The sequence below is a fragment of the Berghia stephanieae genome, chromosome 13, assembly GCF_034508935.2.
Source record: "Berghia stephanieae isolate SIO BIC M18660-M18661 chromosome 13, UCSD_Bste_1.3, whole genome shotgun sequence".
NCBI lineage: Eukaryota > Metazoa > Mollusca > Gastropoda > Nudibranchia > Aeolidiidae > Berghia > Berghia stephanieae.
The window spans coordinates 24,374,156-24,396,988 of record NC_088372.1 but is presented as its reverse complement, the minus strand read 5'-3'; the positions used below and the strand labels follow the sequence as shown (position 1 = coordinate 24,396,988).

The 22,833-nt window shown below is 35.4% G+C and overlaps 1 protein-coding gene across 3 annotated transcripts in view; it reads left to right on the top strand.

Moving 5' to 3' along the window:
* The window catches only part of LOC144959030 (arrestin domain-containing protein 3-like), a 14,517-nt gene extending 1,485 nt beyond the window's left edge, over nucleotides 1-13,032 (top strand). Inside the window, exons 3-9 of one of the 3 annotated variants that reach the window (XM_078891366.1) lie at nucleotides 173-337; nucleotides 1,594-1,752; nucleotides 5,007-5,233; nucleotides 5,729-5,911; nucleotides 8,831-9,013; nucleotides 9,683-9,899; nucleotides 11,584-13,032. In XM_078891366.1, the coding sequence (XP_078747492.1) occupies nucleotides 220-337; nucleotides 1,594-1,752; nucleotides 5,007-5,233; nucleotides 5,729-5,911; nucleotides 8,831-9,013; nucleotides 9,683-9,899; nucleotides 11,584-11,759 (1,263 nt within the window). In that variant the 5' untranslated portion in view covers nucleotides 173-219 and the 3' untranslated portion in view covers nucleotides 11,760-13,032. Of the gene's footprint in view, nucleotides 1-172; nucleotides 338-1,593; nucleotides 1,753-5,006; nucleotides 5,234-5,728; nucleotides 5,912-8,830; nucleotides 9,014-9,393; nucleotides 9,607-9,682; nucleotides 9,900-11,583 lie in introns of those variants that run through there. The other 2 variants (XM_078891365.1, XM_078891367.1) reach the window with 2 other exon arrangements.
* The last annotated feature ends 9,801 nt before the right edge of the window (nucleotides 13,033-22,833 follow it).

Genomic DNA, 22,833 nt, shown 5'->3' with positions numbered 1-22,833 from the left:
TCACATAATTTTAATAGACTTTTCATATAAAATGCAAACTTTGATTTTTTGCGGCCACAACGCAGCTACAAGCGATGCAAAAAAAAACTGCCATGCCAGTTATATATCATGAATTTTTCTTGGTTCATTCGAATTGTTAACAAAGATTTTTTTTTTCTTTTCTACTCCTCAGATTGATCTTTGAGGCTCTAGGATATAATTACAGGTTCTGAACCAATCATGGGAAAACTCAACATTTTTCAAATCACTTTTCATAACATGGCCGATGTATTTTACCCTGGGACTTTTGTTGATGGTTATGTTACTGTTGAGCTGACAGAACCAATGAAAATGAAAGGTTTGTTTTATTCTTCCTTTAACTTTCAGAGATGCCACTGTTATGGAAATTTTCGGAATTCCAGAAATAAAATTAAAAAACACCTGATTTAATTTTTGAAGTTAATATCTTATTTGTTTTCACTGCCTTTTGGTAACTTTCTCTCCGTATTTACTGATTGCGAAATAGCTAAGGGAATTTCACAAATCTGATGTGACACATCTGAACTTAGACTGTCCCCACGTTTTTGTTTGTTTTTGTGGGGTTTTTTTTTTTTTTTTTTTTGGGGGGGGGGGGGGGGGGGGTTGCAATAAAATTCATGAAATTAACTAACCGAAAAATAAATTTAAAAATTTGCAAAGATTTTGCACTTTCTTTACATGGAATATGAGTCCCCATAATTCAATTGTTAGAGGACTTTCTTTCCATGCAAAGGACCCATGATCGACCCAGGGTAAAGTTGATCTGTTGGTTCTGACCGCCCTGTCTTCCCAGTTATGATTAGGAGTCAGTGGGTCTGTTAAAAAGTAGTCCTTCTTAGCCATTAGGCCCATGGAGCCGGAGTTTATCCTGGTTTTTATCGCGTGAAACAGACAATAGCAATTGCTTGCTATCCTTTGGATAGGATGCTAGTCTATCGCAAAGTAGTTTCCGCCAAATCTAACAGACTCAGTTATACATTCACTGCTGGGTGGACAGGAGGGTCAGAAAAAATCTCAACTGTGCCGGGATTGATCGTGGTCCCTTTGCTTGTGAAGCGAGTGCTCTACCAATTGAGCCATCGAGACCCCTAATGGGTCTGTTAGATCTGGGGTAAAGTACTTAGTGGTGGACTAGCGATCCATCCAAAGGGTTGCAAGCAATTTGCTATTGTTCTTTTAACGCAGGATAAGTTCCAACAACATGGGCCTTCTGGCTTTGATGGATTTTATTTTTAGAGGGAATGAGTTAAACTTTTACACTAGAATGCTTAACATCTCCCTCATCATTTCCCCCAATGCACAGTCCAGAAATGTATACTTTAAACCACCCCCCCCCCCTCCTCCTCCTCCTTACAGGTGTCATGTCTATTCCTAAATGTTATGTGTTGCTGTTAACTTGGTACCTCTTTTATAGCGCTTTGAGCATAATTAGCGGTTATTGCACTGTAGGAAAGCTCAATTTAGATTTTTATTTTAAATTATTTTTTAAAGATAAAATTATCATTTTCATTTTAAAAAATTATTTTTTTTTTGTAAGTAATACTGTTATTTTTATTTCATCAAATTTTCATCCAGCCATAAAACTCAAGTTCAAGGGGAAGGCTCTAGCCTCCTGGTCGGAAGAAAAATCTAAAAATTTGGAAGTTGGTGACCAATCCATGAATGTCTCCTACGACAAAGATTTCAAAGCCAAAGAAAAGTATTTCAGGGAAGAGATCATTTTGGTAGGAAAGGGTGAGTTCATAGTGTGGTGACAATTTATGATATCATTTTGCAGACCTGACGTTCATTGTTCATCCCGATTTAATCGGGATCATTCTTTTTTTTTTCAGGAAATTTAGTTCTATCCCAATTTCCTCCTGATTGTAGTCTGCTGCCTGATACCAAATTTTTTAATAACATTTTTCAAGAGGGTTAGTTATGGTTTATTTCATTATCATCTTCAAAGGTCAATCAATGCACATTTTGTGTGTCTGATTAGTCCCTTCAAGGCGTATTCAGTTAATGTTAGATAACATATTTTCGGGGGTCAATGACAGAGTTATTATTATATGCTGCCTCCAATACGTAGGATCAATCAATGACCACCATTGGTCACTGTCCCTATTTAATTTTGGCAGTGTTTTTTTGTTTGTGTTGTGTGTGTGTGAGTATGTGTGTCCGCACATGCATGTGTTTGATTAGGGTATGTGTGTGTGGGGGGGAGGAATCAAGGCTAATTCAATCCATTCAATGCTTTGCTATGAGTCTGCCTGGGCCTTAGACCCAGGGCCAATGGGCGAAACACTCCCTCCCCCTGGGGATTTTATGAGACCAATTTTTTAAGTAAATATAATGTGTGGGCTTTCCATTTCTGGCCGGCTGCCAAAAAAAAAGTGTCACCTTCACAGAGTTATTGCCCTTGAAAGGTCATCAAGTGCGTTAAAATGAGCTTGCCACTGCCAAACTTTGAACTGCCATAGCTTCCTTAGTTTTCATCACACATGTCACAAATTTGGATTGCACTGATGTATATAGACTATATTAGATAAATAATAACTAAATTCAAGGTTCAGAGTATTTAGTATGTATGAACTTCAAGGATGAATTTTAAAATATTCAAATTTTCAAAAAAGTTTCACAGACACTGTTATATAACTTTAGAGCATTACATATTTCTATATACATCAAAGAGAAAGCATTATAGCCTGTGTATAGTTAGACCTAAATCTAAAATTTCGTAAATTTTTATTCACTAGTTTTGAAGATATTGGATATTTTGTGATTGTACTGTTGACAGAGCAGTTATTCCCCTTGGTGGATTAGAGAAAGGTTTATAGAAAAATGAAAGCAGTTTATTGTAATATGACAGGAGAAATTTGGTACTTAGGGATCATTTTTTAATTACATCAGCCCAAGGAGAGATGGGGAGGGGGGGGGGGGAGTCACATCTAGTCTGACTCTGGTTTGGGGGGGGGGGGGGGGGGTGGTCCGGTAAGCATGATGCTCACTCACTTTTTTAGGGTAGGGTCCTCTATTATTTTTTGACCACCCTCTTTTTTAGTCTCTAATCAGTCTGCAAATTTGTACACGTTATATATTGTATCATTTGAGCACTTGTAGATTGTCTATTACATTATCTGCAGCAAAGCATGTCATAGTCAATGGACGATTTCCTTGATCCCAATTTTTTTCTATCAGATCATGATTTCTCTCTTATTTCCAGATGGTTTTTTTTTTTTTTTTTTTTTTTTGGGGGGGGGGGGGGGGTTTGGTGTTTAGTGGAAGGTCTGGTTTTGTAGACAAGAATTAGATTTGAATTATAATATTTATAATGTTCATATTATTGATAATAATTACTAATGACAATTAATGATATTGATAATAATAATAATAATAATAATAATAATAATAATAATATAATAATAATGATAATAATAATATGATATAATATAATAATAATAATAATAATAATAATAATAATAATAATAATAATAATAATAATAACAATAATAATAATAATCGTAGCCTTCTTTATTAATATAGATTATGAATTTATTTCTTTTAATAATAATAATAATAATAATAATAATGATAATCGTAGCCTTCTTTATTAATATAGATTATGAATTTATTTCTTTTAATAATAATAATAATAATAATACAGTAGAACTCGGAAATAGCGAGTTCGACGGGTCCACTCCTGATTACTCGCTATTTCCGAGTTCTCGCTATTCCCGAGTTGCCAGGAAAGGTCACTCGGCCATACAAAAATATGGAAAGACAGTGTGTGTGTGTGTGTGTTTGTGCGTGTGTGCCGCGCGTGCGTGCAAATGACTGTGTGTGGATAAAGTGGGGTGAGGGCGGGGTTGAACGGCCTTCGTTAACTACGTAATGATGGCCACAGGTTGAAGTTGAAGTTGATCCACCCCTTCCATTTCCATCAAGATTTCGTGTATGTGTGTGTACGAGTGTTTGTATTGCACTAGGCATGTTTGATGGGGTAGCAAGCGCATCTCTCAATCACTGACCCACTGAAATGATGGTTCCACGCTCCCCTCTCTCGCTGATCGTGTCGTTCGTTAACTAATGCGACTCGCTGACCGATGCTGCGAAGTGAGGCATGTTGACATGTTGGCTGCCAGTGCTTACCTTGCGCACAAACACACACACCCAACCCCCACCCAAATTTGTTTCGCCTACTACTACTATGTACTCTCGACTAGGCAACTATGTAATATTACTCGTAACGAAAAATAAGAAAAGAAAAGAAGCAAGGCTAAAAATATTTAAATCGTCCTTGTCTGTTGTTTTGCTTTACCCTAGAAAGAGGAGAGCTAACGCTTCGTAGCTCCTCTTTCTAGGGCTTTACTTCGTTTGAAGTCCTAGGCTGGGGCAGGAAATGCTCGTTATTTCCGAGTTGACCTCTTTTTCATACTCGCTACTTGCATGTTAATTTTATTGACTCAAGTAAGAGAAAAAAACAGGGATTTAGATTTTACTCGCTATTTCCGAGTACGTTACTTTCATGTTCTACTGTAATGATAATCGTAGCCTTCTTTATTAATATAGATTATGAATTTATTTCTTTTTATTTCTAATTACATATGCAGAGATAGTATGAAAATTCCTCCATTTAAATAAGAAAAGAAAAAGGACAGCGATTAAATTAATTTTTTTAAAAACTTTGTTCATGGCATAAGTGGATATAATAGTCTGATGTCACGTCTGCCCATCAATGAGCAGCTTGGTTCTAAACAAAGAAAATCAGTACTTTTATTGTTCATGCTGGCTATAACTTTTTCACATGTGAGAATGTATAAAAGTCAAAACGTGATCAGATTTCTCCTCTGAAAACACTTTTATGCCAGTCGGAGAAGTATTTCTTAAGGGCGTCCTCCTTTGTTCCGATAGTTTAGAATCAGTTACTAGATTACTATGCGTCATTACGAGGGAAGTGACATCACGACTGTTGAAGCTTATTAGACAATTGTGATTGATATTTTCAGAGTCCAGTGAAAGTTCTGAGCCCACACAGCTGGATACAGGAAGACATACATTTCCATTCAAATTCCAGCTACCAGAGGGTCTGCCTTCGTCCTTTGAGGGAAAACACGGATATGTACGTTATTATGTGTCCTGTAAGATTGTCAAGCCAATGAAGTTTAACGAGAATATCAAGCGTATGTTCTCCGTTATCAGTACCATGAATCTGAACTCTGATCCAGCTTATTCTGTAAGTGATTTACTTGACTGATGGAATTCCTTTTCTACCATTACGTATTTTTTTAAAATTGATAAATGAAAATAAATAAAATTCCCTTTATTCATCCCCATGGGAAAATTTGTCTTTAGGGTCTATTTCAAGGGAAGACTGGAATAACCCAGGCATCAGCCGCAGTGCAGCGCGCAAAGTGAGCTAGGGCGAGGTGACTTTCTCAAGGCCACACATCGCAAACGGGTATTCGAATTTGGTTCTTTTCAGGTACAAGGCAAAGACCGTACCGCTGAGCCACATTTTCAGTGAATGACTGTTGTAGTGATATCGTAGTCTAATGCATGACCTTGTGTGATAAACAAGAAAATTAATGTAAATTGCCTACAAGCACTATTTTTGGTTTCTGGTGATATACCAAATAATGATAATAATAATAATGCTGTTGATGATCATAATAATAATTATATTTTATTTGTACCCATTCTATTTTCATCATTTATTTACTTTATTCAGCAACGTTGTTCAGGCAACAAGCAGAAACACTTGTGTTGTCTGTGCTGCAAGTCTGGACCAATCACAGCCCAGTTCTCTGTCGAGCGCAAAGGTTGGGTGCCAGGGGAGATAATCAAGTTTTATGCTGACATCTCAAATGGAACCAGAAAGAATATTAATAAATCTTATGTCACATTGATAATGGTGAGTGCCAGGTGCCAATGGGAATAGATACTAGAAACTCCTATAAACTATGAACTGTAATGTACACAAATCAGTATTACAGTTTCAAAGCAGTAAAACAAATAATAAATAAGTTACCTGTCAGGCTCAAAACTTGTCTTAAAACATTTTTTAATTGAGATTTAATATAGTGCAATATCCACTTAACACATGCTCAAAACGAGACATGACACCTGTTAAGCGATACTACCATTTTTTTTGGACAGAGACAACACTTTTAATGGCCAGGTACTCATTTTACACCTGAGTACAGCGAGAGAACATGAGTAAAGAACCATTTCCAAGGACTCAACTATGCGTCGAGTGAGGCTCTAACCGAGGACCTTCCAATCCGAAAGCGAGTGTCATACCACTAGACCACATGGCCGCATCTAGTGCCAAAGTGAAAGCTGAGCTACGAGAGGCTATGGAGTATGAAATGAAATGGACAAGAATATTAAAGCATCAAAAAAGAACAAATTACTAAACACAGAATGTTTCAGACTCAAAGCCCTTCTCCGGTCAGTTAAAGAGGCAAAGTGAAAACTAAGCCACGAGAAGCTGTGGTGTGTAAAGAGTTGAAAAACAAAAATTAATATTATGGCAACTTCAAAACTGAACAAAAATCATGCAAACATTTCAGGCTCAAACGGTTCTTCAGCCATTAACAAAAACAGTGGAAGTTTTATGTGTCAAAATGAATATGACGCTGATAGAAACTGTGGATTGAAAGCAATTAATGTTCAAAAATGAATATAACAGATTCGAAAAAGAACTAAGTGCCAAACGTGGAACATTTCAAGCTTAAAACCCTTATTCGATAAATAACAAAAATAGTTACAGCAGTATTATTTCATGTCAAATGCAAACAGGTGACTGGGTGGGGTTCCTGACCTCCCACAGTGAGCAGGGGGGTACATACTGTATCTTCTATCCCCTTATAACTGTTTTCCAACATGCTTTCTGTCTTTGTCTTGGAATGAGATTACTTGGTTTTGTCCTGGCCCTGGCCGGAGTCCTAGCCTGGAGGAAAACAGTCAAATGCATAGTTATTGTTTTGGGAGATGATGTTTTTTTCCATGTAAATCATCTCTCTGTTATGTATTATTATATTTGTTATTTTCAATGTATAATGTAAGCATTTGAGTGTATTCCTCTTTGTTAGATTTTGTGCTTGTGTTTCCGGATGAGACTTATAGGTGATCTCAAACTAATTACATTGGTGGCGTGATCTTGGAATCTACATCTGATCCCTATTTGTTCCTAGTTCCCTTATGTCTTTCTTTTTCTTGGGTGCTTTAAATGTAATTCTAGAACTTTTTACGATCCCATTTTCTTCCTTTTTACTGGCGCTGATATAACCTAAATGTGTTGGAAGCGCCGTACAACCCTTAAAACAAAAAAAAAAACAAAAAAACAAAAACAACAGCAAACAGGTGGGGGAAAAGTGATCCGCATGTCCAGTCATTGTTTTCCCAACTGGATGAGAGTGAAAAGTTTTCTTCCTTTGCGGTGGAATCCACATAATGTCAACTTTTGCTTAAAGTCCACACCTTTTGTTGGTCCAAATTTTCTGTTTTTTTTATCTAAGTGTGTTCCATTGATAGTGGATAAAATCAACGTTGTTTAACTCTTTCAGTGCCAATGGCCGCACAGTGCGGTCAGTCTTGAAAGGCAAAAACGATAATGTAATCCATTCCTACTTTCTACAAAAACACTATAAATTGAACCAATGCTATGTTTTCTTTCATCAGAACATTCAATTGGCCCTAGGGGGGTATTTTAATTGAGATTTTGCGTCGAATTCGAATGTCGCTTTGTTTTAGTTTTAAACTGGCCAGTCTGAAAAAATAGTAATTTACCAGATTACAATGTTATCTCTTTTATACAAATCTCCTGATTACAATGTTATCTCTTTTATACAAATCTCCTGATTACAATGTTATCTCTTTTATACAAATCTCCTGATTACAATGTTATCTCTTTTATACAAATCTCCTGATTACAATGTTATCTCTTTTATACAAATCTCCTGATTACAATGTTATCTCATTTATACAAATCTCCTGATTACAATGTTATCTCTTTTATACAAATCTCCTGATTACAATGTTATCTCTTTTATACAAATCTCCTGATTACAATGTTATCTCATTTATACAAATCTCCTGATTACAATGTTATCTCTGGGTGGGGATCCTGACCTCCCATAGCGGGCAGGGAGGTCCATACTGTGTCTTCTATCCCCTTATATCTGTTGTCCAACATGCTTTCTGTCTTTGTCTTGGAATGAGGTTACTTGGTTTTGTTCTGGCCCAGGTTGGAGTCTTGGCTGGGAGGGAAACAGTCAAATGCATAGTTATTGTTTTGAGAGATGATATTTTTTTTCCTTGTAAATCATCTCTCTGTTATGTATTATTATATTAATTTGTTATTTTTAGTGTATAATGTAACCATTTGAGTGTATTCCTCTCTGTTGGATTTTGTGCTTGTGTCCGGATGAGACTTATAGGTGATCTCAAACTAAGTACATTGGTGGTATGCTCTTGGAATCTACATCTGATCCCTATTTGTTCCCAGTTCCCCTTTGTCTTACCTTTTCTTGGATGCTTTAATTGTAATTCTAGAACTTTTTACTATCCATTTTCTTCCTTTTTACTGGCGCTGATATAACCTAAATGTGTTGCAAGCGCCGTAAAACCCTTAAAAACAAACAAACAACAACAATGTTATCTCATTTATACAAATCTCCTGATTAAAATGTTATCTCTTTTATACAATCTCCTGATTACAATGTTATCTCTTTTATACAAATCTCCTGATTACAGTGTTATCTCTTTTATACAAATCTCGACATAAAATTGACTCTGATAAACTTTGATTTTTGTTTCTTTATCACAGAAAACGACCTTTCATGCTAAAGGTAAAACCAAGACAAAGGATCACGCTGTCGCTCGTGTCGCCAGGCGTTTCATTCCTCCCTTCGGAGAGGACAGCTGGGCAAGTGAGGAACTGGTCGTCCCACCTCTCCCCCCTTCCTTTCTTGGTGGCTGTGACATCATTGACATTCAGTATGAATTAGAGGTAAGTCTTTTGCAACACCTTAAACCGATACCATATCGTAAGGGTCTTGATGTTGACAATGAAATTCTATACAGGGATGGGGATTTTGCGCACCAAAGATCTAAACGTCTAAAGGCTTGTGTCATACCATGAGTCCACTCACCCAGGATTTTTAAAAAATATTTTAAATGTCCACTAAACATGCTCAAAACACTTTACAAAGGGTCCCTGACCAACAGCAACACGTAACATGTAGAATGAGACATAACGCCTGTAGAACAGATGCTGCTCTGGCTGCTCAGTGCATGTCAATGGTGCTGAAAGTGTTAATGGTAATAGAATAAAACTAGATAAAAAATATGATTAACCATTTTCTCTCTTCTCTTCCACGTTCAATCAAGTTGGGTGTGGAGCCAGCCGGCTTTGCCCTTGACCTTAAAGTACCTCTACCAGTGGTTATTGGTAGTGTCCCTCTACTGGCCGTCATTCAGCAGTCACTTCCCATGCCTCCCCCAGCTGAACAGTACAGAATGGAATGCTCTTGGAATCTTCATTTGTTCCCAGTTCCCCTTTATCTTACTTTTTCTAGGGTGCTTTAATTGTAATTAATGCAGTACTTATTGAATCGAATCTACCCCCCTTGGCCATATGGTTAACAATTTTCTCTCTTCTCTTCCACGTTCAATCAAGTTGGGTGTGGAGCCAGCCGGCTTTGCCCTTGACCTTAAAGTACCTCTACCAGTGGTTATTGGAACTGTCCCTCTGCTGGCCGTCATTCAGCAGTCACCTCCCATGCCTCCCCCAGCTGAACAGTACGGAATGGCAAAGGGTGACGCCCCGCCTGTATCTACAGATCAAGTTGTGTTAACGCCAGCTATTCCACCCATTCCTGGATTGCCAGAGATAGGTGAGTACCCTGTCTTAACTCTTTAGTTGCCACGGTCGCCGCACGGCGACCAAAAAAAAAGTTCGCTGAGTTGCCACGGTCGCTCTACGGCGACGAGTCAATGACCGCTATTATCGAGGCGAATAATTAATTCTACGAGCAGTAATTATACTGCTGAACTGCCATACATCTCACTGACGGCTATTGACAGCATTTTCTCGTGCATTCATGATTTAAATTCGATTTTTACATTGTTTTTTTCGTAATTTTCCGTTGCCAAGGCTTTGTTTGTATTCCACTTGGGAATCAGATGAAGAGATTGATGTGTATAGACATGATAGTGACTCAGGAGATAAATTTTTATCAGAATTGGAGATTACGGACATTGAATTCATTGAATCTAGTTCGAGGAGTGATGAGGGAGGGTCAGACAGTGATTTTAGTGATGTTCCAGGGGATCGTGGGGACAATTTACAGAATGTAAACAGAAGGGGGCGTGGCACAAATGCTGTAGGTGATGGTAACCAATGGATTTGGAATGTATTGACACATAAGAGACTCATAATCCAGCTGAATGGCTCAATGGGGTTGAAAACAATTCTGGAGCAAGGGATGTAGGGTTTAGCGAAGAAAAGCTTAGGCCTGTGAAGTATTTTCAGCTTTTATTTCCTGATATTTTGAAAGAGAAAATATGTTACTTATTTTTTCTCCCTCCCATCCCCCCACACAAAGAAGAAAAAGACACAGTAAATGAAGAGATATCAATATGATATTTTCTGTACTTGTTATTCAATCATTACTTAACAACATACAACAATAAAAATACATTTTTATTCGTATATGGCGAAGATACAGGCCCATAAACAGACAAATGCATGAAAAATGAATATTAATTAGATATCCAAGATGGCCGCCAAGGTCATGTGACCTAATTTGCATATCACATTACGTCAAACTGTACCTACATCTATTCTTATATACCTATGAAAAAATGAAGTATGTGTGATGATTAGTTTTTTTTTTAGTGATTTTTTTTCTGACAGCACTCAATTTTTGTCCATTTTGGCCAAAAGGCTTGACAACTGGTATTTCTTTTACTGCCAGAATGCTTGGCAACTAAAGAGTTAATGGATGAGAGCTCTCCAGTGTGTGCTGTGATTTATAGTTTACAATCTCTCCCCCCCCCCTCCCTCTCTCTCTCTCTCTCTCTCTGTCCTTCTCTCTCTCTCTCTCTCTCTCTCTCTCTCTCTCTCTCTCTCTTCTCTTCCCTCTCTCTCTCTCTCTCTCTCTGTCCTTCTCTCTGTCCTTCTCTCTCTCTCTCTCTCTCTCTTCTCTCCTCTTCTCTCTCTCTCTCTCTCTCTCTCTCTCTCTCTCTCTCTCTCCTCTCTCTCTCTCTCTCTCTCTCTCTCTCTCTCTCTCTCTCTCTCTCTCTCTCTCTCTCTCTCTCTCTCTCTCTCTCTCTCTCTCTCTCTCTCTCTCTCTCTCTCTCTCTCTCTCTCTCTCTCTCTCTCTCTCTCTCTTTTGATATTTGAATGACGAGTTTTCTGGCTAAATTCTTAAATATATACTATTCCAGAGTACGGTAGTGAACTGTTCAGGTAATTTTTGTTCAATATTTTTTTTAACAATCCACATCTTCTAGCAACTTAGTATTCTCTTTAACTCGACAATTGAGATTTCTTTCTTTCTTTCTTTCTCTTCCCAGCACCACCTGGCCACCTGGAATGTATCACAGGCCCTGTCAATATTTGGGACCAAGAGGCCGACGTGATAAACGGCAAAGGGGATCTGAAGTACGTTCCAGTTTATATATTCTACAACTTTGGCCAGAAACCCGCTGCCTTGCCCGATGAGCTCATTGCCCAAGGGAAACTGGAATAATACACACACACACACACACACACACACACACACACACACAGACACGCTCATATACACATTCTTGCATGAGCGCTGCACACAATATTGACATTGAAAAGGTAGGAAAAATATCATGCCTTTGTGTGATGTTTTTGAATTTTTAGTTATAAATTAATTGTTTATTTATATCATATTACCTGGATGGGGTTCCTTACCTCCCATAGTGGGCAGGGAGGTACTAAGTGTGTCTTCTACCTACCTATATCTGTTTTCCAACATGCTTTCTATCTTTGTCTTGGAATGAGATTACTTGGTTTTGAACAGGCCCTGGCTGGGAGGGAAACAGTCAAATGTTTAGTTAAAGTTTTGGGAGATGATATTTTTTTCCTTGTAAATCATCTTTCAGTTATGCACTGCATTATGTTTCTTTATATTATGTATGATTTGTAAAACATTTGAGTGTATTCCTCTTAGCGGGGACCTGTGCTTGTGTCTGGATGAGACTTTTAGTGATCTCAAACTAAGTACTTTGATAGTGTGCTTTTGGAATCTACACCTGTTTCTTATTTGAACCAATTCCCCTTTGTCTTACCTTTTCTTGGATGCTTTATTGTAATTCTAGAACTTTTTACTATCCCATTTTCTTCCCTTTTACTGGCACTGATATAACCTTAATGTGTTGCAAGCGCTGTAAAACCCTTTAAAACAAAAAAAAACATATCATGTTACAATAGTAGTATACAGCGGAAGGGCTTGCCTCTACTCATCTAATATGTTTTGTACAGGGAATATTCAATGTTATATTATGTTAAACCGCAGACCATCATTTTAAGCGACAAGTTTTACGGACTGTCACATCAGCAAAAATGTATGGACACAGACACAGTGCATGGTAATGGAGGATTTTACATGTGCTACAATCATGATTTATACCAAAACCACTAGTTATTTCAAGTTGTTTTATAAAGTACATCCAAAATGTATAATATAATATCGGGGCCCCCGATAGCTTAGTTTGTAGAGCACTCGCTTCACATTAAAAGCGACTGTGATCGATCCCGGGTGCAGTAGTGATTGTTTTTCTGACCCCCTGTCCACCCAGCAGTGATTGGGTAGTAGGGTCTTTTAGATCTGGCAGAAAGTACTTTGCAATAGACTACGGTAGGGTTCTATCCAAAGGGTAGCAAGCAATTGTCAATTGCAATTATTCGTTTCACATTCAAGAAACTGGGATAAACTGCTCGATGAACCTAATGGCTCTGAAGGACTACCCTTTTATTTTTTAACATGATATATATATATATATATATATATATATATATATATATATATATATATATATATATATATATATATATATATATATATATATGTGTGTATATATTTTATATATCATTAAAATGACCAAATGTTACTTAATAGATACGTGAAATAAATGGCAATTTTTATGCTTTATAATATTATTATATGGTTTTTTTTTTGACAGTGCTTACTCTAAGAAAACAAGTATGCTTATTTTTATTTTATCCTACATAGATTTTAGCAATCACGGATATATATATAATATATAATATATATATATATATATATATATATATATATTATATATATATATATATATATATATACCTATATATCAATATTTATGATTGTGCTATGATGGCATCAAGTTGCTTTTTCCTTTTTTTAAGAATTTCCTTTTGTCTATTCGTTGGATATAGAAATCAGAGCTGTTTTTGGTTTGTCCTCAGATGAGATTTAATTTAAATTAGTTTGTCTTATTGCTTGGAAAGAGAAGAATCTTACTTTTTTTTTTTTTTAAAACAATCTTTCTTTTTTTTTTCCCCGTTTCACCTCTTCTCCTCCCTCCCTTCCCAAATTTGTATTCCATTTTATGTTTTTTTATTTTTTTATTTTTAAAATTATATAAATGATAAAAAAAAAGGAAGATAAGCTTATTCTTGTACAGAACTATTTTTTTCAAATAAATTATTTCATGTATTAAGCTTAATGCAAATTGGCTATTGATTTTCCCTCTCATCTTTTTCTAGTCACCGACTTGACCACTCACTACTTATATTTTATGTATGATTTTCTTAGTCTAGGGAGGCTCCTTTTTTTCGGCTTAAGTCGGAAAATTGGCTTTTTGAAATTATCCGACTGACTTGTTCGGTATTGGTGAGTTGATTTTTGTAAAAGGAGAAATCATTGGTTGTTTAAAGCAAACAGTTAAGGGGAAGCTAGATAGAGATGTGTTTCCTTATGATTTAAGGGTGATATAATTTGATGAAGTGAAGCTTTGCACGAAATATTTTCATATTGTATGAACTTTCAACTTGATCTTTTATATAGCACAATATCCACTAAACATCCACTCAACGTGCTTTACAGATGGGTCCCTGACCGACAGCAACACACAACATGTAGAATGAGACATGGCGCCTGTTAGGCGATATTACAATTCTTATCAACAGAGACACCGCTATTAATTGCCAGGTTCTCATTTTACACCACCTGAGTACGGTGAAAGAATGTGAGTAAAGAGTCTTTGCCAAGGACTCGACTATGCGCCAAGCGAGGCTTGACCCCAGGATCTTCCGAACCGAAAGCGAGTGTCATACCACTAGAACACATTATGAGAAAAACTTTCAGGCTTTTAAAAATTTTAGCAAAGATCATCCCTGAAAGTCATGTTTTAAATCAATGGAGACAATTTTGTCTTATTTTGTTTGCCGACGTGAGAATTAAGGATGTTTAATGTTTGGTATCAAATTGTTTATATTGTTCATTCAAAAAACGTTTTTGATTTGTCTTGGAATAGGATTACTTTGTCTTTGTCTTAGCCCTGGCCAGAGTCCTTGGCTTGGAGGGACACAGTTAAATGTATAGTTATAGTTTTTGGGAGATAATATTTTTTTCCATTATAAATCATCCCAGTGTTATGTATTGTTACATTGTTAGTTTTGAATATACTTAATGGTTTGTAAAGATTTGAGTATTTTCTCCTTAGCTTGATCCTGTGCTTGTGAATGGGTGAGACTTTTAGTTGATCTCATACTAAGTACACAGATAGTTTGCTCTTGGAATCTACATCTGTTTCCTATTTAAACCAATTCCCCTTTGTCTTACTTTTTCTCGTGTGCTTACAATTGTAAATTTAGAAATTTTTTTACTCTCCCATTTTCTACCTTTTTTAATGACTAAAATGTGTTGTTAAACCCTGAAAAACGAACAAACGAACAATGTGACGGGTTTGGTGAATATTGTAAGTTATTTTATCAGATTAGAGTTAGAGAAAAATCTAAAAGAGCTTGAGAAGTTTTTGTTTTTAACACAACATTATTTTGAAACAGAAACATCAGTAATATAATTCTCATTGCCGTTATTGTCAATGAATGGGGTATCACTGATGTGGTCTTCATTTACAAAAACACCGTTATTATTACTAATATTAATGTTGTTGTATTATTGTTATTATTGTAAGTATTGCTGTTTTCACCACTGTTGCATTTATATTTGTGGTTGTTACTGGTATCATTTTTTACCATTACCCTATAAGTATTACTATCTTGTTTTGTTGGTTTCATTAATTTACCGTTTATTTCTCTTGCTCTTATTTTCTGCTTTATGTCTGTTGCCATCACATTTTGTAAATTAACGGCAAAAGCCTGAAAGTAAATAAACTTGAAAATTTAAAGTTGTAATGATTATAATATTGACTGTGATTTATGTGGCATTATGCTATTCTTCTATAAAGATTACTGAAATTATTTTTAAAATGTTTTTGTTGCCTTTTTCTCATATATTTGCAATTCTGTGCAATGATATTTTAATACAAATATAATCTATTATCTATGCCATAGCACTCGACAACTGAAATGTTTATAATTGTAGCTTTGCAATTTGTCAATTGTTTCGCTGAGTCTATTTTTGATTGAAAGGTTTTAGAAGAAAAGTTTCATTTGTTTTAAGTGAAAAGCATTCTATACTTTTCTTCTTTTTTTTTTTCAGGTCGTAGTTTGCTTTTCTTGTCCCAGAGTATTTCCAAGTTTCAAAATATTGGAGCAATGTTTTGAAATTATGGCTATTTTCAGATTGTGTTACCAATATATCAATATTAAATAGAAGTGGCTATAAATAATTTATATTGAATTAATATACAGTTTGTGACTTTAATCAGATTGTTTGACAGAAGGCATGCCCGACCTTGGGAGAGCTTTCTCTGATGTTACAAAATATACAATAATGGTTAAAAACTGTAAAATGTTGTACAGTTTCATATAAAAATCATTGTTACAGTCAATATATATATATACGGTAGGCCTATATAAAATAATCAAAATATTAGAATCTTTTCTTAAGACAAGATGAGCGACCGATTTTAATATAATTCAAAGTGTAAAAAAAAAAACATGTTGCGTATTACTATTACTCCCCTTGTATGAGTTAAATGATGTAACAAGTTATGATGTCCAAATTCAATACAAGTTCAGTCTGATGCAGAGCAAGGAAAAGTATCCTAATAAGTGAAAAGTCAGCAGTAATTTGTTTTTCAATAAATGGCCGCTTATCTTGACTGACCTTCGATATGAATTGTTTACGTCAATAACAACAACTACATTAGAATCTGTCTTCAAAGCTTGTACGGTTTATTCTTATTAGAGACTTACTACTAAACGGGTGTTACAGTAAAGATTAAAGTGTATTTTCTTTTACGTCAGGAATTTGTAACAATAATTTATTAAATGCGGTCTGTCTGGTTATGCATGTTTTGTTTTTTAATGTGACCAAATATATTGCAGCTATGTGGTCTTGTGGTATAACACTCACCTTCGGAGTGGAAGGTCCAGGGTTTGAGTCCCAGTCTGAGCAGCGCATAGTTGAGTCCTTGGAGAAGGCTCTTCACTCACATTTTCTCACTGTACTTAGGTGTAAAATGAGTACAGTGTTGTTTCTGTCTGAAAAAAATTGTTATATTGTCTAACAAGCGTTATGTCTTGTCCTACATGTTAAACGTTGCTGTTGGCTAGGGAACCCCTTGTAAAGCGCTTTGAGCATGTTGAGAAGATATTGTGCTATATAAAAGCTCAATTTTTAAAATCAATTTTTTTTGTTTGTTATCATCTTAGTCACTAAACTACCTCAGGCCAGAATCCTATGCAGGGTCATTGCAGGACTATTAGATGATTTCAGACTAGTTAAAAAGATGTACAAATACTCATGATCAAATTCAAAGTGTACACATTTAAAATCGTCCTCATATTTTTGTTATGAACCATGCAGGGACGGCTGGTAATAATGGGCAGGGTGGGCAAATACCAGCCTGTTTTTTCAAGTTATATGCTGTATTACCAGGTCCGAAATAATCAAATCTAAATTAGATAATTTCAAAAGTTACTACTTAAAATTGATACTTTGTACTGAAATCAATTTGTGTGTATTTTTGATAGATTGCGAATCACCATGCATCCCGTAATACATAAACCAGGATACGCTCCTGTTCTTTTTTCACACCCCCCCCCCCCCCCAACCACTCCACTCCACTCCGCCCACATCGTCATCTCATCGTCACGTCGCCTGACGGTGATTTTGCTGTCTGGCCTCTCTAGTACTAGGTCGGGCTAATTCAAATGAGCCCACCTTATTAACCAGTGTACACTAAATAGAGATTTTGGCAAACGAACTTTTTCTTATTTATTGCCTTACTTGTGCTGGGAAGGTTCCAGTATTGAATTAAATTTATTAATTTACTAATATTATATCAATTTAGTATTAGTTTGTGTTGTTTTAATATATTTGTTTATCCATTTAAATTATTTCTTTTTTTTTCCCTCGTTTTCTTTAGTGTTTCTCAAAACTCATTTATTTAAATTGTTTTCTTATTTGTTTGTTGTTGTTGTTGTTGTTTTTTGTTTTGTTTTTTAACAAATTAATTTGTTAATTCTTTTTTTTTTTTATTATTCTTAAAGTAATTACCGCTGTATTTTTATTGCCAGACTAAATATTTTTGCAAAACAATGTAATTTTCTATTGTATTCCCTCTAATAAAACAAAACACTTCTATTCAAAAGTCACGACTAAATAAATATATAAAATACAACCACCATTTTGGTTTTCTCAACAATTGAATTAGTATACAAGAAATACTCTTCTGAGTAAGGAGATAGTTGAATTCTAAGTTATAGAGGAAATAAATACCTTTAAAGGAAGGGTGGGCAGATTCCGTACTTGCCCGTCCTGAAGCTAATACATACTCATACATAAGATGGTTCGCGATGAAGAGGCGGGAAGCAAGGGATTGGTTGGGTAAGGAGCAAAGATAACACGGTAATTATTGTGACGATAGTCAAACGAATACATGAGGAGAGATTGGTAACATTATTTTGTCTTAATTATATTGTATGAAGTATTGGCGAAAGCCTAATATTAAATAAACGTTGTTTTTGTTTGTCTTATTTTGACTATGGAACTGATACTGATACTTGTCATAGCAGACCTGCCTACTTTAGATAGGAAAATAAAAATCGTAGTTTTCAGGGCTAATAAAATCGTAGATATTTTAACTACCCTTTAAAAAAATCACCGGAATTTTCGTCTGTTTTGATAGATATCAAATTTTAAAAAACGAGAAAAAATAATTGGAAACGTAATAATGATGGTGATGGTGGTATAGTGGTAGCGGTGGTGGTAGTAGTAATGATGATGGTAATATTATTATTATTATTATTATTATTATTATTATTATTATTATTATTATTATTATTATTATATATTATTATTATTATTATTATATTATTATTATATTATTATTATTATTATTATTATTATTATTATTATTATTATTATTATTATTATTATATTATTATTATTATTATTATTATTATATTATTATTATTATTATTATTATTATCATTGTTATTATTATTGTACGTATTGGTGGTATTACTATTGTTGTATTTTTTTTTGGTGGTTATTAATGGTATCAGTTTATTGTTTGGTCCCATTTGCCATTATTTTCCACTTTCATGTATGTGGTCATCAAATTGTATGATTAATTGGCGAAAGCCTAAGATTGAATAAATTTTGTAATATCGTATGGTAACCATCATTGTCGACGACATCGTCGTTGTCATCATAATCATCATCATCATCATCATCATCATCATCATCATCATCATCATTAACAACAACAACAACAATATTAACAACAAGTACAACAATAGCAATAAAAACAATATCAACATCACCATACAATTTCCGTCATCGTCTCCACAACTATCATTCTAACCAACAGCACCACCAAAACCACTACCATAATTACCCCTCACCGCCTCGTCTTCCTCCTCCTCCTCCACCACCACCACCACCGCTACCACTATTCCAACCACTACCACCACCGGCACAATCATTCTGACCACCAAGACAGCAGTAAAAATTATGCAATTTGAGCTCTGAATGAAACTCGAGTCATATCGCTGTTGTTGCTTCTCCATGAAAACTTTAGGTTACTACGTACTACTGAAAACCAGAAATATGTAAAAGCAATATTAATATCGCCGTTGAGGGATTAAAGCATCTCTTTAATTTTTCGAGTGAAGGAAATGGACTTTTTGTAATTTGTCGATACTAAATGTTGTCGCATATGTCCGTCGCTTTATTTTTTAGTTGTATTCTCTTTGTGATCATTTTTTGATTACGTTGGAAGAATTAAAATCTACTGGTAATGTCATTTCATTGTGAATGTGATTAATTGGTGGTTGAAATATTTTTTTAATAAAGGCGAAAAAAAAATCAAAAAAAATTTTATTAATAAATAAATAATATAAATATATAATATATATAATATATATATATCATATATATATATATGACCGAATCCTCTTTGCCCAACCACTGTAAATAGGCTAGAACCGCCACTGGAACCATGATATAAAGCTGTTTGGCTATGTAGTTTTTAATGTTATGAACTGTGTCATAATCTTCAATTTCTTTTACCTTTTTTATTTTATTTTTGTAAGCAACCCTCAATTTTCCCTCCCCATGATCTGCACGTTGTGTTTTAGTTTAAACCCTTCTGCAACCAACTGTTCACAAGAAGCAAGTAGGGCAAAAAAAATTCTGTGTTGTCTTGCTCGACTTCTTTCAATTTCAACTCAATTTATTTTTTTATAGACTTCAATCATTTATTCGAAAATTATTTTACAGTGCCAAGACTTAATTTAGAACCACATGGTTGGACACCTTGAAGCAGGTGCTTCTGTTTAAACAATATTTTTTAAAAAATAAAACTTTTAATCAAAATGAAATTACCTTTATTCATCCAATAGGGGAATTTTTTTTCTGGGTCTATTCCAAGGGAAAACAGGAATAACCCAGGTGTCAGTCGCAGTGCAGCGCCACAAATTGAGCTAGGGCGAGGTGACTTGCTCAAGGCCACCAAGCACAGCGGCGGGTGATCAAACTCGCTGTCATCCGGGTATGAAGCAAAGACCGTACTGCTGAGCCACGCTGTCCCGAGTTAGTCATGCTTGCAAGATTTCTGGCTTAATCCGGATTTCCGACTTTTTAAAATGGATTTTAATTTATTTCCAGCATCTAGTTCATCTCAACATACCATTTTGAGGCAGTAGGTCACATTTCAATATAAGTTTCAGGCTTTTTTTAATTTGTTAGAATTGGATTTCATGCTTTTATGGCCTGACCTACTTGCACCCATGGTTACTGGAGTGGGCAAGACTGTTCAATTTGGATAGAAATGACTAGATGACATTTCAGTTTCATCAATGATTAGATTATCCATCTGATAAAATTGACCTATATTGAATTGCCACTTTAGTGATTGAGACGTCTGCTTCAAGGTGCCCGACCACACGACCATGTGCTTTTAAAATTAGTTCTTAGCATTGTAACTGAGTCTTCGAATAAATGATTCAAGGACTTTGCTGAGTTGGAAGGAGTCAAGAAAGACAGCAAATGTAAAATGTATAACCCTACATGCTTCTTGGGGGCCCTGATAGCTCAGTTGGTAGAGCACTCAATTCACACCCAAAGGGACCGAGATTGATCCTGGGTGCAATCAAGATTTTTTTTCTGATCTCCCCATGTAGCCAGCAGTGAATGGGTAGCTGGGTCTGTTAGATCTGGTGGAAAGTACTTTGCAATAGACTATCCTCCTATCCAAATGATAGCAAGCAATTGCTTTTGTCCATTTCATGCTATAGATACCAGAATACACTCCGGCTCCATGGGCTCTGAAGGACTACATGCTTCTTGTAAACACTGGGGTACAAGAAGGTTTAAAACAGCACATGCATCTCATGGAAACGGAAACTTGAAGATAATGAAACAGTTCATAACACAAAATCAGCACGTTATGCTGCATTTCAAAATAAAAATATGAAGACCATTTTAAATGTGTATAGGGAATGAGATTAGCGGAAGAGTAGCGTCCGCGAGGACGAGAGACGCATGCGCACAACTAACATGACGTTCTCTCTCTAATAACTTTTCCGCCGGTGACGTCCAATCAAGGGACGCTACTCTTCCGTTAATCTCATTCCCTATATTTTTTTGTGTGTTTCTTTTGATTGCGTGTATATACCCTGTAAATTTATTGTTCTTGGATCTACTTCTGATGTTTGTTTACCTTTCTTACTTTGTCTTCGTCCTTTTATTTCTTTGGTGCATGTAAGCTTGAGCTAAAATTAGAATCTGTTGATCATTTTATTAACTTCCTTTTTATTGGTGCTACAATAACCTAAAAGTAAAAGTGTTGTGAAAACCTAAAAAAAAAAAAGGAAAAACATAACAAAGCTTTAATTGAAAAAAAGTAATAATAATAATAATAATAATAATAATAAAGTGTCGCAAAATCCCAGGTTTGGGAGTTTTTGCCAGGATGAAGGTCACTTGACTCTCTCCTGATCGAGCGTTTTTCAGATTTTCTTCAAAACATCTAACATAAAAATAGATTTTCTTTTACTCTTTACTCAAAAGAAATGAGTAGTGTTATACATGATTTTTTGTTCAGCAAAACGGCCTCTATATAATACAGCATTAAGTTCTTATAACTATAACAAAAAGGTTTCTTAAAATTTTTTGATTTACAAAAGAAATCTGAAAGAATCTGTTGGTTGCATCGTAACGAATATGACGATGTTCCTTTATAGTTGGTGAGGAGAGGGTTAAATCAATCGATCTTTGTTGGACGGGTTTTCTTGCCACGTTTTTGCCGAGTACGGCAGTTGCCTGGTTGATTAATTTCACTTGAAATGATTTTTGTATTGGTGCTCATTAAAACTCGCATCAATATACCTATTCTTTGAAAAGAACTCATGAAATTAACTTTGTAACAAAAGCCACTCGTCAATTATCAACTAATTATTGTATTGGGCCATATCCATATTTCAATTTCAATTTACAACTTTCTTCACAGTTGCGAGAGATTAATTTATACCTGATATTTTACATTTGGATAGCTTTGTGAACTGACCAAAAGTACTTTGCTATGTTTACGATTTTTTGGGAATTATTCATTACTTTCTTGTGCCATTTTTTTAAAAAACCTGGAATGATATGACTTGGGTTTTACCCATGCTCTGACTGGAGTCCTTCTCTGTAGACGAGACAATTTGATGCTTGAGTCTATGTGTTGTTTTATGATATATAATTGTTTTTTTGTTTTTTTGTTTTTTGTTTTGTTTTTATGTTTACATTATCTGTGTAGGAAACTCTTTTGTAGAAACGGTCTGAATGCCTCTCTTTAACTAAGAATTTATGCCAGAGTTTGAGTAAGACCAGGTGGACACAGGGGTAGACAGTTTCTGGAATCTGCATGGTGGGAACTTTTCCCCTACATCTTTAATTTCCCAGCTGCCTGTGACACGCGGTTTGCAGAACATGAACTTTGAATCTCTCAAATTGTCTTTTATTTTTGTGTTATGGGCCATCATCTTCATTTTCGCACTGGGTGGGGATCCTGACCTCCCATAGTGGGCAGGGAGGTATATGCTGTGTCTTCTATTCCCCCATACCCGTTTTCCAATTGTTTCCTGTCATTGTCTTGGAATGAGATTACTTAGTTTTGTCCTGATCC